Source organism: Ascaphus truei, chromosome 5 (assembly GCF_040206685.1).
Source record: "Ascaphus truei isolate aAscTru1 chromosome 5, aAscTru1.hap1, whole genome shotgun sequence".
Lineage (NCBI taxonomy): Eukaryota > Metazoa > Chordata > Amphibia > Anura > Ascaphidae > Ascaphus > Ascaphus truei.
Genome location: NC_134487.1, coordinates 77,042,374 through 77,057,723, shown reverse-complemented (window position 1 = coordinate 77,057,723; position 15,350 = coordinate 77,042,374). Strand labels below are relative to the sequence as shown.

The 15,350-nt window shown below is 45.3% G+C and overlaps 1 protein-coding gene across 3 annotated transcripts in view; it reads right to left on the bottom strand.

The window, feature by feature from the left end:
• Positions 1-781: 781 nt before the first annotated feature.
• Positions 782-15,350, bottom strand: part of THAP5 (THAP domain containing 5) — a 21,465-nt gene continuing 6,896 nt past the window's right edge. For all 3 annotated transcript variants that reach the window (XM_075600032.1, XM_075600031.1, XM_075600033.1), the window contains exons 2-3: positions 7,518-7,701; positions 782-1,678 (exon numbers count right to left, since the gene is read on the bottom strand). In XM_075600032.1, coding sequence (XP_075456147.1) covers positions 800-1,678; positions 7,518-7,655 — 1,017 coding nt within the window. In that variant the 5' untranslated portion in view covers positions 7,656-7,701 and the 3' untranslated portion in view covers positions 782-799. The remainder of the gene's footprint in view (positions 1,679-7,517; positions 7,702-15,350) is intronic.

Below are 15,350 nucleotides of genomic sequence, written 5' to 3'. Positions count from 1 at the left end.
TTACAGCTATTCAGTAAAATTATGTACAAGTATATCTTCTTTGGTAGGAATCCGGGTCATCAGCTGAAATTTACTAGCTTTGCAAGTTTGTTATTCAACTTCTGAAGCAGAATCTGCAAATGTAGCACTGGGGATTTTTATTTGCCATTATCTGGATTAGTGGCTCTCAAATATCTACCTCAGGACTCAGCTAGACCAGATTTCTGAGGCCACCACCCAACAATCTGTTCATATGCAAAGAATATGAATTCACCACTATAGAAGTGCATTCCTACAACCTAGTGAGGCCGTGGGTTGACAATGGCCGATCTGGATTAATAGAAATAAAGCTCACCCATTATGACATGGTGGTGGTCTTAGCTCACATCTACTGGGCCATCAACAGTCAAGGTTTTCAATATTTCTCTATTTAATACGTCATTAAGCAATTAGCTTAGCTCCAAGTATAAGTAAAACAACTTGGTTAGGTATGTATTGTATTTCCCTAATTTATGGCCAGGATTTTAAGGAAATACATAGCTAAGCAAAAACATTTTTTCATATCTAAAAAGTATGTTAGTACCATGCTCCAACTACAAACAGGAAAGCCAATGGAGGTAAACTAGGTAACTTAAAGTCTACTACACAGGTCAAATGAGCAGAACTACAGCACAACTATACTGAAAGTACCAATATAGGATAAAGTATCCATCGTCTAAATTTAGCATAGGGTAAACTTGATGGACATATGTCTTTTTTAAACTCATGTACTATGCAACAACTAAAAGCTGAACAAGAAAAATACATTATAACAAGACATTTATTGCACCATAGTAACGTCAAAGGAGTTATAACAGCTTTCTACAATCCTTAGCTTTTCTTCAGATAACAAATTCTTCTGCTTTAAATGTCTAATAATTGCCTCAAGTGATTCTAGACGGGACAAGGTTGCTTTTTCCTGTATTTCAAGGTGTGTTATTTTATAATGCAACTTGGCAATCTTTTCCCAGAGATGATCTCTATCAAAATGTTGCCTGCAGTATGAATGTTCAGTTTGTAACATTTCATTACCACTGTCGGAATCTTTGCAAAAGTCTTTCAATTCAAGATTTTCTAGATTCGTGAATTGTTGTTCATCAGAAATTAATGAACTGGTCAACATAGGCTGTTTTTCAGAAATCCCACCTGGTACAATGATTGTAATAACAGATTCTTCATATGCATCCAATTGTCCAATAGTTTGCGTAATAGTATTGAGCACAAGGGATTCTTCATCAGATTGTTGTATACCCCTGAAATGTGAATCAAACGTAATTGAATTTTCAGTCAAAATATCATCTGCTTGGTCATGCTCAAAACACATTTCGTAATGTTTTGAGTCCAAATCTGCTATTGTGCTATTAAATATATTTTCCAGTGAAGTATGATATGACTCAGAGTCCATTATCTGAAAGGATGACATTTTATAAACTTGTTTGGTCTGTTGACAATGTAACTCTTTTGACTCATCAGCTGCAATAGTAACTCCATCTGTCAGACTCTTTAGGTAAAATGGTCTGAAGTCACTGCCATCTGATTCATTTGATGAATTGCTAATTGGGAGATAAGAATCAATTGAGCCTGAAGAACTTTGTTTCATCTCCACAACTTCCCATGTGTCTGCCACCGAGTTTTCATTCAGGTGAGACCGATATGGGTCCTGAGAAAAAAACATATTCCAACTTAAAAAACCAAAACACAATTTGCATTAACTTACAGTATATGTACTGTGAATCTAAAATCTCACAAATATTCTCAAATCATTTCCCATCATTCTTTTCTTCCCTGGCAACAAACATTTAGAACACATCCAGGATGTGAGTGGCTTATGTATATTATTTGATACGTTGCCTTTATTTTTAATCCTCAGTGCCCTATTTTCGTGAATGCCACTTTATTAGGGTGACCAGATTTTCAAAATGAAAAACCAGGACACTTAAAAAAAATTATTTATAAAAAATGTACATCACGTCACGCCCCCCGTTGCCATGACAACAAGACACTCTAATGTCACGCGGTGACATGTTGCCATGACAATGAGGCATCACGTGATGCCTCATCACTATAATGCGTCCCGTTGTCATGTCAACTTGATGCCGCATGACGTCACGGAGCAGCTTGTTGTTATGGCAATAGGCATTACGTGACGTCGCACAGCCATGTTGACGGAATTTGGAGGGGAGGATACAGCCAAAGGCAAGATAAATAAATATATAATAAAAAAGGATCTAAAAAATGTTATCTCCGGGTTAGCCTTCAATAAAAGATGGCAACCCTGGCTGCAGTGTGTGTTTCTGTCTACAGAGGTGGGCCCTGCAGTGTGTGTTTGTGTTTATAGAGGTGGGGGCTGCAGTGTGTGTGTTTGTGTGTACAGAGGATAGAGGATTTCACTATCAGAAATAAATACAACAAACCACTTTGCAGCCTGAAGAGATTTAATTTCTAATCTCTACTGTACTTAATAAAAAATTAATACATTAATTAAAATTACATAAATAATGAAGACATTAAAACTAAATAATTAATTGACATGAATTAAAATTAAATAAAAATGAAGGCATGAATTAAAATTAAGACATTTTAAAAACTTGACATTCCTCATTCCTGACCTTGTGGCTTGTGTATATAATATTACAATTTGTCAAATTAATAGGGGAAATAGGGTTGTGTATTATAAATATATGTTGCTACTTACAGTATTTATTAGCTCTGCTAGGAGATGGATTAAGAAGATGGACTAGACCAGTGATTCCTAACCTTTGTTTTGTTTGGAGGAACCCTTGCAGTGTTTGGATAAATCTCAGGGAACCCCTATCTGGCTGACACACATTAGGCCGTGCTAATAGTGCTGGCGAAGTCGTGTCAAAACAAATGTATTGGCTTGATCGCAATCGCTGGAAGTCACTTCAATTTGATTTTTCCAGCGACCACAGCATGACGTCAGCGTTGCCGGCACTATAAGAGCGGCCTTAGGCTGTGCTTATAGTGCCGGCAATGCGACATCGCGGCAAAACAAATGTATTGCCGCCGTCGTGTGCGCTTATAGTAAGCGCAGAGCGACGGGAGCGGCACGAATTTCTGAAGCCGGTCAAATTTGATTTTTCAGAGGCTGTCGCCACATGTGACAGCCTCTGAACCAATCAAAGACCTGGTCGCCTGCGACGTTGCCGGAAATCAAATTACAACTTTTGCTAGTGGCGACGTCATCCGTCGCGTCGCGCGCACTATAAGCGCGGCTTTAGGCCAGGCCATGGTCAAAAAGACCGTGCTGAACCGCGCTGAGGGGAAACATTATCCCTATCAGCACGGCTTTAGACGGCGCTTCCGCAGGCGTGCGGAATTGCATTTGACAGACAAATTTAAGTTTTCCCACTGAGGGAAGCGCAGGGCCGGTCATGTGACTGCCAAAAGCCAATGTCAGTCCGTGACATCGGCGCGCTAGCCCCGCCTCCCGCCCGGCTCACAAGTCGCACACGCTGACGCTCATGCAGGGACACAAAAAAGCTCCTGCTTGAGCAGGAAAGCATGAGCTCAGCGCTCTTCTTATCACCATGTCCGAGGCCTTAGGTTAATTTCACACCTCACGAGCCCCCTTTATTTTCCACCCTCTACCCATGAATTTCTCTCCCCTCCGTCTCACTCACTCTTCCCCCCTTCTGCCTCGCATGTATTTATCTCCCCTGTCTTACTCCCTCTTTTCCTCACTCACTCCTTCTCTCACCCCTACCTTCCATCAATTACCCCACTCTGCTCACTCAATCCCCACAAAATACATACCAAAAACCCCCACCCCACAAAACATAATAAAAATACCCGACCCCGCCAATACATTTTTAAAAGACCCCTGCCACCCCAATACATTTTTAAAAGACTCCCACCCCCCCATAAATATTTAAAAAAAATTGTGCCGCACAGGTCTCTCCCCCCACCCCTGCATCTTCCATCTCTCTCCCCCCACCCCTGCATCTTCCATCTCTCCCCCCACCCCTGCATCTTCCATCTCTCTCCCCCCACCGCTGCATCTTCCATCTCTCTCCCCCCACCCCTGCATCTTCCATCTCTCTCCCCCCACCGCTGCATCTTCCATCTCTCTCCCCCCACCCCTGCATCTTCCATCTCTCTCCCCCCACCCCTGCATCTTCCATATCTCTCCCCCCACCCCTGCAACTTCCATCTCTCCCCCCACCCCTGCATCTTCCATCTCTCTCCCCCCACCCCTGCATCTTCCATCTCTCTCCCCCCACCCCTGCATCTTCCATCTTTCTCCCCCCACCCCTGCATCTTCCAGCTCTCTCCCCCCACCCCCATATCCTACCTCAGACTGCTGCAGGTTCGGCGGAGGCGGCACGTGCTCACTAGCAGCACTGCTAGCAAGCGGCTGTGAGCAGGGTGCCAGGGGGAGAGCGAGCGGGGTGCCAGGGGGAGAGCGAGCCGAGATGCCGGGGGGGGGAGGGGAGTCGGGGACCAGGTGCCTGAGCCGGGGAGCCAGAGGGAGGGCCGGGGAGCCAAGGGGTGAACCGGGGAGCTGAAGGGAGGGCCGGGGAGCCAAAGGGAGAACCGGGGAGCCAGAGGGAGGGCCGGAGAGCCAGAGGGAGGGCCGGGGAGACAAGGCCCTGGAGCCAGAGTGCCGGGGGAGGGAAGGCAAGGGAGACCGGGAGGCCACGTGGCCGCCCCTGCGACTGCTTTTCTGACAAAGCCCCGCCATCTCATCCAATCCCCTGCGGCCCGGCATTCTAGAGCCCCGCCCCCAGCATCCCATCCAATCCCCTGCGGCCCAGCATGTTTAACTAAAGAAGCCCAACCCCCAGGCATTCTAAAAATACCCGCTGCCGCCGCCGCCTCCTCCTCCTCGCCGACTCGCGCAGCGCCGACATCGAAAACGGGACCAGGGAGCAACCGGTACAGGGGAGAAAAAACCGGGAATGTCACCTGCTAACGTATATCTCTGCTTTAACTGCTGTAAAATACAGTGTACAAAGTTGTATTTTTGTTAAAAAAAATAAATCCTGGCGATTGATACTATTTTCCTTATACCCTATTTGTGTTAACTTATATCCAATGGACCTTCATATCAGTGTACAATGCCAAACATCGACACCAAATTGAAGGTCTGTGGTTATTGCGTCTACATACAAATATTTATATTTTCTAAAGCACTTCAGACAACTGGTAACTGCGTAGGAATGTGAGCAATTATTAAAACGTCATACATATTACTCCCCCATACTGTATATCTCTTGCAATAAGGCATGCTTAAAAATGATGTTCAATAAAAAGCATGATGGAGCACTCCTACTTCTATATATGAATTGCTTATAGCGTACTGTTGATGCTCCCATATCTTCAAGACAGGCCTGCGACTGTCCATAGTACTTGAGAAGATGAAAGGAATGAGTGGGCACTTCAGATTTGCAAAATTCTCAAACTTTTATTAAGCCATATGCATCACCGACATTTGGCCTGTAATAACAGGCTCTCTGAAGGACATAAGAAAAGAGAAGTGCATGCTCCCACAGTATAATTCTACATGTAATTCTAAATTACAGTTAAAAACATTACAGTTTATGCACTCACACTGTGTGCAAATAAAAACAGCTCATCTGTCGTTTGGATAGACACATCCGCATGTTTTCTGGGAGATTTTTTCTTCCTTTTTCCCTCAAGGACATTTGCTCGTCACTTGCTGCCGTGGCAGCCGAAACGTTGGTGCAATATAGCATAATAAAATTGTTTGAGTGCTTAAAAGATGTAACACATATGATTAATTATGAGCATTCAAGTTTCTTCAGTCGAGGCCAATGTATAAGTATATGAGTTACTAAGGTAACCTATAAACACAGCAGATCCCTTTGCAATTATTGAAGTCTTAGGTTTTTATCACGCAGCGCATGAGTGGCACCTGGCTGATGAGATTATTCTGACCAGGCCGTGAACAATCAGCTTCTAAACTGTGTAAGAGATGTGGTGGGCGTAATGAATCAGATAATAAGAAGTGCTTTATGCTCTTTGCTGTACTCTAAACCTTTGCAGTTATTTAATAGAAACCAATTCTTCTTCTCTGGCATTTAGAGGAAACCAATAACTAGGGACGGAGATGATTAAAAAAAAAAATATATGGAGGCATCCAATAATTAAATCTTCCCTAGAATAGCTAATTATTGCTGTTGGTGCGACTGCTCGTTGCTGCTTTTCGTAAGCTTGTGATGTGGTGTATTGAATGAATAAACTGATGTTCTTGATCGCCTTATTCAGCCGTCTCAAATCTAGAATAGCTAACACTGTAGTCTCAGCTATTGCGCACAACAGACTGAAAAGACTAGGAGGCAGGAAGCAAAGAGGAAAGGAAATAGACTGAAGGAGAGGGTCATAAGAATGGTAAGAAGAGCAGGGCAGGAGAGGGAAAACAAAAGGAACAAGAATCATATAAATCATAAAGGATGTTGAGGTATACAATGAGGTAGATGCCAAAAACAGATGTAAGACACAGAGCACCAGATGGACATTGAAAAAGGAACAAACTGTGTGTTTATATTGCCACTTCAATCAAGGATTGCTTTATCCGAACGGCGCACCCAAGTACTGAAATGTATCTCTATGTATTGTTTAAATAATCCAACCTTTTGTTAATAATGGTTTTTGAACCGTGATTAAAGTATACTATTTAAAAAGTTTTTGCAGCTAATAAATGTTTGGCTGATATTTTTGGAGAGTGCTGGGATCAATACATGACTACAGTATATTACGCTGGGGATACAGGAGAAACCAGACTCCAGACACCAACCACCAACCCCTCCCCCCTTCATTGGGTTTATTTTTATTCTCCATTTGAGTTTCTGTTCATACAATATAAATATGCTTTAATATTTATGGTTTCACTGAAACTTGCAAGAATTGGTAATCCCTGGCATAATGTCTATAGGGTAATATCATCCAAATTTGTGTAAAGTTAAGATGCAAATATCAAAATAAAAGTAAAATAATGAGTAATTATTGGAGATTTTTCCAAACGCTGAAAACTTATTTATAACAAACCTTGATTGGAAACGAGACATCCAAGATGTAATTATTTGCAAAGAAAGGTAATTATACTGTTATTTATGTTTGGTTGCTGCTCTTTATATCATATTTTATTTCAATGCCCTAGTGACAACCATTTAAAGCATCTATTATGTTAATGGTGTAACTAAGAAGAATATTTAGACCAATTAGTGATAATTTATTATTGTATATAGGTCAATGTAATAATTTATGAAAACTAAACTAGTGTCCTTAATTCCAGGTATAATCAGGTAACAAGCAAAACTGATTCAGTTCCTGTGATGATATATCATATGTTTAATTCATTTCTCCTCAAGTGAAATGCCGAGGCTAATAAAACTGTAAACCATGTTGTTTATATTTTTCATCTCCAAAAGTATACTGTTCCTTACAAAACGGATGAAGGAAAGTGGCTATGACACTTACGTTTGTAAAAGTTACTGGGAAACTGCATAACATACCTGCATCATAGAAAAAATAGTTGGCACAGCACTAGGTTTCAAATATCGTATACCCCATCTGATGTTAAAGGAGTCCTGGGTAAAATGATCACTGCATAAGACCTGATGCTTGCTGGGATGCCACTTGCTTTGTTTCATGTTTCGCAACCATTTCTGAAGTCTTTCTTTGTCATTTAGAGGAAACCTATACAAAAAGGGAAAAAACAGTAGGCTAGGAATAAAAAAATGGGAACATACAAATTACCCATGCTGAAGAAATTAAAAGGTGATGGGATTACACAAGTGTGTGTAATAAATATACATTATATATATATATATATATATATATACAGTGCTCGACAAACCCGGTCGCCAGCTCGCCAGTTGCGATCGGATATTGGCTCTTGGCCAGTAACCTTTCCCCTGCTCTGCAAAAAAAAAAATCCCCTGCTCGAGAAAAAAAAAAAATTGAAAAAAAAAAAATCGTAGCTGATTGGCTGTGACGCGGGATGGAGTTGCCAGGACTTCAAACCGCCCTTTGTGTATGGGTAAGTAATGGGGGGGGGGGGGGCAGTGAGTGCGTGCATGCGCGTCTGCTGCTCCTCCCCTTCCTCCTCCTCCTCATATCCTCCTGTATAATTGTGTCAGCTCCTATAATTTACAATTTAAGGATCCGGTCATGGAGGAGTTTGGACAGATGCGTCAGGTGGGGGGAATATAATACACATTAAATATTTATATACAGTATACACTGATACATCCCCCCCTCCGGTGTTCCCGCTGCCCGCGCGGGTCGGAACATACTGCAAAAGCCGGGGTGTTTCCCTCCACCACCATCCGGTGCCCGCGCGGGTCACATACTGTAGTAGCCGGGGTGTTTCTCTCCCCCCCCTCCTTCCAGTGTTCCCGCTGCCCGCGCGGGTCACATACTGAGGTAGCGGGCTGTTTCTCCCCCCCCTCCCCTCCCGTGTTCCCGCTGCCCGCGCGGGTCACATACTGAGGTAGCGGGCTGTTTCCCCCCCCCCCTCCCCTCCGGTGTTCCCCCTGCTCGCGCGGGTCACATACTGAGGTAGCGGGGTGTTTCTCCCCCCCCCCTCCCCTCCCCTCCGGTGTTCCCCCTGCTCGCGCGGGTCACATAATGAGGTAGCGGGGTGTTTCTCCCCCCCCCTCCCCTCCGGTGTTCCCCCCCCCCCCCTCCCCTCCGGTGTTCCCCCTGCTCGCGTGGGTCACATACTGAGGTAGCGGGGTGTTTCTCCCCCCCCCCTCCTCTCCGGTGTTCCCGCTGCTCGCGCGGGTCACATACTGAGGTAGCGGGCTGTTTCTCCCCCCCCTCCCCTCCGGTGTTCCCGCTGCCCGCGCGGGTCACATACTGAGGTAGCGGGGTGTTTCTCTCCCCCCCTCCCCTCCGGTGTTCCCGCTGCCCGCGCGGGTCTGAAGATATTGCAGTTGCCGGTGTTTCTCTCCCCTCGGTGCTCCCGCTGCTGGCGCGGGGCGGGAGGAAGTAGCGGGGTGTTTCTCTCTCTACCCCCCCCCCCTCTCCCCTCCGGCGCATGTCCCTTCCCGTGTGTGTGTGTGTGTGTGTGTGTGTGTGTGTGTGTGTGTATGGGAGAGAGATTGTGTGTGTGTGTGTGTGTGTGTGTGTGTATGGGAGAGAGAGATTGTGTGTGTGTGTGTGTGCAGGACACAGAGGTAACCCCCCAGTCAGTCACCCCCACCCAGTCAGTCACCCCCCCCCACCCAGTCAGTCACCCCCCCACCCAGTCAGTCACCCCCCCACCCAGTCAGTCACCCCCCCCCCACCCAGTCAGTCACCCCCCCCCCCACCCAGTCAGTCACCCCCCTCCACCCAGTCAGTCACCCCCCCCCACCCAGTCAGTCACCCCCCCCCAGTCATCCCACCCCCCAGTCAGTCAGTTACCCCCCTCAGTTAGTTACCCGCCCCAATCAGTTACCCCCCCAGTCAGTTACCCCCCGTCAGTCAGTTCCCCCCCCCCCCGTCCGTCAGTTTCCCCCCCCCCGTCAGTCAGTTTTCCTCCCTCTCTGTCTCTCCCCCCTCTCTGTCTATCCCCCCTCTCTATCTCACCCCCCCTCTCTGTCTCTCCCCCCACCTCTCTATCTCTCCCCCCACCTCTCTGTCTCTCCCCCCACCTCTCTGTCTCTCCCCCCACCTCTCTGTCTCTCCCCCCACCTCTCTGTCTCTCCCCACCTCTCTGTCTCTCCACCCCCTCTCTCTCTGTCTCTCCCCTCTCTGTCTCTCCCCCTCTCCCCTCTCTGTCTCTCCCCTTTCTGTCTCTCCCCTCTCTGTCTCTCCCCTCTCTGTCTCTCCCCTCTCTGTCTCAACCCTCTGTCTCTCCCCTCTCTGTCTCTCTGTCTCTCCCCTCTCTGTCTCTCTGTCTCTCCCCTCTCTGTCTCTCTGTCTCTCCCCTCTCTGTCTCTCCCCTCTCTGTCTCTCTGTCTCTCCCCTCTCTGTCTCTCTGTCTCTCCCCTCTGTCTCTCCCCTCTCTGTCTCTCTGTCTCTCGCCTCTCTGTCTCTCGCCTCTCTGTCTCTCGCCTCTCTGTCTCTCGCCTCTCTGTCTCTCCCCTCTCCCCTCTCTGTCTCTCCCCTCTCTGTCTCTCCCCTCTCTGTCTCTCCCCTCTCTGTCTCTCCCCTCTCTGTCTCTCCCCTCTCTGTCTCTCCCCTCTCTGTCTCTCCCCTCTCTGTCTCTCCCCTCTCTGTCTCTCTCTCTCTCGCTCTCTCTCCCTTCTCTGTCTCTTCGCTCTCCCTTCTCTGTCTCTTCGCTCTCCCTTCTCTGTCTCTTCGCTCTCCCTTCTCTGTCTCTTCGCTCTCCCCTCTCTGTCTCTTCGCTCTTCCCTCTCTGTCTCTTCGCTCTCCCCTCTCTGTGTCTTCGCTCTTCCCTCTCTGTCTCTTCGCTCTTCCCTCTCTCCCCTCTCTGTCTCTCTCTCCCCTCTCTGTCTCTCTCTCCCCTCTCTGTCTCTCTCTCCCCTCTCTGTCTCTCTCTCCCCTCTCTGTCTCTCTCTCCCCTCTCTGTCTCTCTCTCCCCTCTCTGTCTCTCTCTCCCCTCTCTGTCTCTCTCTCACTCTCTGCCTCACACTCTCGATCTGGATATCTTATTTACCATGTATATATTAACTGCCCTATACTACACCGAAATAACCTATACTGCTTTCTTCCAGATCTGACTCAAGCTTCACACGGAATCCCCTCTAACCCAGAAGACAGGTATAACATTGCGGGAATGAGGGTACCTGGACATTGAAGAACTGCGGATCAGGTAAGATCCCATGCGGGGATTTTATTTATGTATTTTTTTAAGCAGGGGCGGGGTTGGGGGCGGGGTTGGGGGCGGGACTAGGTGGCGAGTAGATTTTTTGGTGCGGCGAGTAGATTTTTGGGTGATTTGTCAAGCACTGTATATATATATATATATATACATACACACATACATACATATATATACATACATATACACACACACACACACATATACATATACATAAAGCAGAAAATATATATACATATACACACACACACACACACACACACACACACACACACACACACACACACACACACACAGGTAAATGGTCTTATGTGACGCTTTAGCTAGGGAGGCTTTGATAAAAAGGCACAAGATGGCGTATCACAAAGCTCTGAGAAGGGGTAAATGAGCTCAATCCCGGCATGAACTACCATTGACTTGAATGGCAGTTAATGTGGTACTGAGCTCCGATCAGAGTTTAGTTGATCTACTCCCAAGTACTTATTTAATATTTTAGGCTGCCAAATTCCGTTGTTCTTCACCAAATGCATCCTAAACAAAAGGCGCATCAAGTATTAGGTAGATGAGAGCATTTAGTTTCTCTATGTCAACATATTGAACAAAATCCTCAATGAAGCGAGAATATGTTGCAGTTTCCCAGTGTGCGCACACTACTTTTGGATCTTTGTATCAACTCATTTCACGTGGACGGACTTCACCTTCTTTCTGCATTATGCTGATAACGAGAAATACATCCATAAAGCAGCAAATGTTGCCTCTGTATTAGATACAGGCATACCCCGCTTTAACATACGCAATGGGACCGGAGCATGTATGTAAAGTGAAAATGTACTTAAAGTGAAGCACTACCTTTTTTCCACTTTACAATGCATGTACTGTACTGTAAACATCATATATGTGCATTACTGATGTAATAACGCATTTGTAACCAAAATAAATACAGTAGGCTTTATTGAAATAAAATCTTTAATGTCAGCTGATTTTTCTTATGTGCTGACAGATACAACATGGATGAATGGAAAATTATTTTAAAAATATGTAGGAAGGATGAAGGAGAGGGCATATCTTCTACTGTACAGTATTTTTACTGAAAGGGCAGGAAGGTGAGGTGCATTTATTTGACTGACTGATATATTTTTGGGACTTATTTTTTGTGACTTTGGTGAAAACAGTACAGTACAATACTGTACAGTACAGTGTTTTACAATGCTGTGCTTCCGTAGGCCGCGCGTATAGTGCCCGCGACCGGCGACGTCACCCATCCCCGCTAGCGAAAGTTATATTTCGCTTTGCGGCGGCATCGCAGACTCCCGGGCATTTGATTTGTTCAGGGGCTGTCACATGAGGTGACAGCCCTTGAAAATCAAATATTCCCGGCTTCCAAAGTCCGCTCCGTCGCATTGCCGCTCTCGCGCTTACTATAAGCGCACGCGGCGGCGGCAATGTGTCTGTTTTTGGGCGGCATCGCCGGCACTATACGCACGGCCTTACTCAGGTCCTTGATCAGCTTGGCTTACACGCACGCACTCCCTCAGTCACACACGCACTCCCTCAGTCACACAATCTCTCACGCACTCCCTCAGTCACACAATCACGCACGCACACGCACTTAGTCACGCACACGCACTCAGTCACGCAGACGCACTCAGTCACGCACACGCAGACGCACTCAGTCACGCACACGCAGACGCACTCAGTCACGCACACGCAGACACACGCAGACACACGCACATACCCGCAGACACACACGCAGACACACACACAGACAGACACACAGACAGACACACTCAGACAGACACACTCAGACAGACACACTCAGACAGACACACACACACTCAGACACACACACACACACACACACACACACACTCAGACAGACAGACAGACACACACACACACACTCAGACAAACACACACACACACACACACACACACACACTCTCAGGCAGACACACACACACTCAGACAAACACACACACACACTCAGACAAACACACACACACACACACACACACACACACACACACTCAGACACACACACACACAAGCACAGAATGCAGTAGAAGAGGACCTCCTCCTCCCCCGTAGCCTGTAACTCACATGCAAAGTTCCGTTCTGCTGCAGCAGCAGCAGCAGGAGACTAGAGCGAGATCTGAGGAGGGAGGAGGGAGGAGGAGAACGGAGGGAGAAAAGCCAGGAGCTGCAGTGCGGGCGGAATCACTGCTATAGCAGCTGATTGATGGCGCGCCCGATCTCCCCCTTCCCCCTGCCATCCGGCCCCGTTCCCCGTTACCCTTTAACTGCACTCCCACTCAGTTAGGGACCACAATGAAGGAGGTTGCTGTATTGGAGGTGCGCACGCACGCACGCCGCCCCCTGGTGTCCGTACTCGCGAAGCACGTGTACGTACACAGGGGTATGGTGTAACTAAAAAAAAATGTACGTACTTGCGAGTGTACGTAAAGTGGGTGTATGTAAAACGGGGTATGCCTGTATTATAATCCTATACTGGTATGGCCTCTGTGCAGACAGCGGTGATGGACTCTACAGGCTTCAGTGGAGTTTTAGCTGCAAGATGAAAGCTGCTCGTTGTTGCAAATCTCACCATTAAGAAGCATAAAAAGAAACTTTACATGCAAGAAGCATTGTAAATGAAAGGGGGTGTGAGGGCGTGTGAAGTCAAAGAGAGTAAAAACAAAAACATAATTATCAGGTATGACATAGCAGAAGTTGTATCATTTTTCCTTTGGAGAAAATCCCTTGTCGCCAGATCTAAATCCATGAGATATTCTGCACTCAAAAAACTTATTCCTGGGTTTCAAAAATTTCGTTTTTATTACTGAACACATCAAGATTCAGAGAAGGAATATAAAAATAAACTAAGCATGCTGTGCTTCCTCACTACTTGGACATCCCTGTGTTTTTAGCCTGCTGCATTGCATTATCGAACCATTGTTAAATATACAACCAGCAACACACTCATGCATATATTTTTGCATTCCTAAATTCAACCAATATAAATCTCCCATAACGATCTTGGAGGTGACAATTTCCAATGTTGTTAAGTTGGTTGATTTCATGGTTGAAGTCTTCCACTTCATTGTCTGTGACACTTGTTGGGGCAAATACTTGAATTATTTGAAGCATGCATCTCTGTCAATTGAATGACTACATCTGGCTGCTCTTTATGAGCTTTCATACTCCACGATATTGTTTCTCCATCTCGTTAATGATGAAGCCTACTCCACTGATTCTTCCATTATCTGTACCTCTGTAATAGAATAGGTGGCTACTTTTGATGGCTGTCATCTTTTTTTCTAACTTCACCAAGGCCAACAATAATATCCCATTTAATCTTCAAGTTCGTCAAAATATATCACCCAAACCATGGTTGGAAGATTAGGCACGGTTTCAGTAAATGTGCAAAAGAGCATTTACAATCCACAAATGGTCCTTCTTCATGGTGGTGAGGTATGTTTGTGGACCGATACTTCAGTTTTTGTAAAGATTCTAAAATACACTATTTTGCACATTTACGGAAGCTGTTCTGTGTCTATGCTTCCAACTATGGTTTGGGTGATGTATAGCTTGCTTTTTTTTATATCTTATGATACATACACATGCTACTGTTATTTGTCCTATGTCCTATGTCATTAGTCCAGTCTGCATGTTCACATGGAGTATTTAATGTATGTTTGAGTTTTTGTTGTAGATGAATATTTCGTATAGGATTTTTATTGTTCTACTATGAGATAATATCTAACTAAAACTAAATAATAATGATTGTAGTTATTACAGTTTAAATTATTGTAATATACAGTCTCCATGTATGCCTTGTACAGGCAGTCCTCGTTTTACAATGCTTCGCTTTACAACGAATGGCTTATCCAACGCTATGCAATGCATACCTATATTCATTTTTACAACGCCAAAATGGCTTATCCAACGCTCTTACAACGTTGTGTGTGTGTGTGTGTGTGTGTGTGTGTGTGTGTGTGTGTGTGTGTGTGTGTGTGTGTGTGTGTGTGTCTATATATATATATATATATATATATATATATATATATATATATATATATATATATATATATATATATAGTGAGAGAAGGAAAGGGCCCTAAACAAAAAGCACTCTAGTATGCCTTTGAAGTACAAGTTCACATAATCTTTATTTGAAGGTTATCACAGAACAAAAGTTAAAAAAAGCACAGAAAGTATAAAAATGGGCATGGATCCCCTGTACGTGGCAAAACTTGACAAATCCTCCAGCAGTTAAATCCCAATTGGAACAAAACCAATATCAAAATAGACAACGATTGCACTCTAAAGTACCTGACAAGGTTAACAAAGTGAGGCAGACAGCAGGCCAAACTGGGGTGGCTATGGCTAAGTGGTCAAATCACATAGTAACAACACACTGTTATACCCATAAGTCTCAAGGGTATGTCTGAAGTGACACAGTGTGCGAAGGAGGTTACAGAGAGACACACAGTCTAAAGCCAAAGGGAGCACACCTAAGCCCACATCTACAGGTTGTAATACATCACCTAATGTCAGGTACACTGCAAAATGA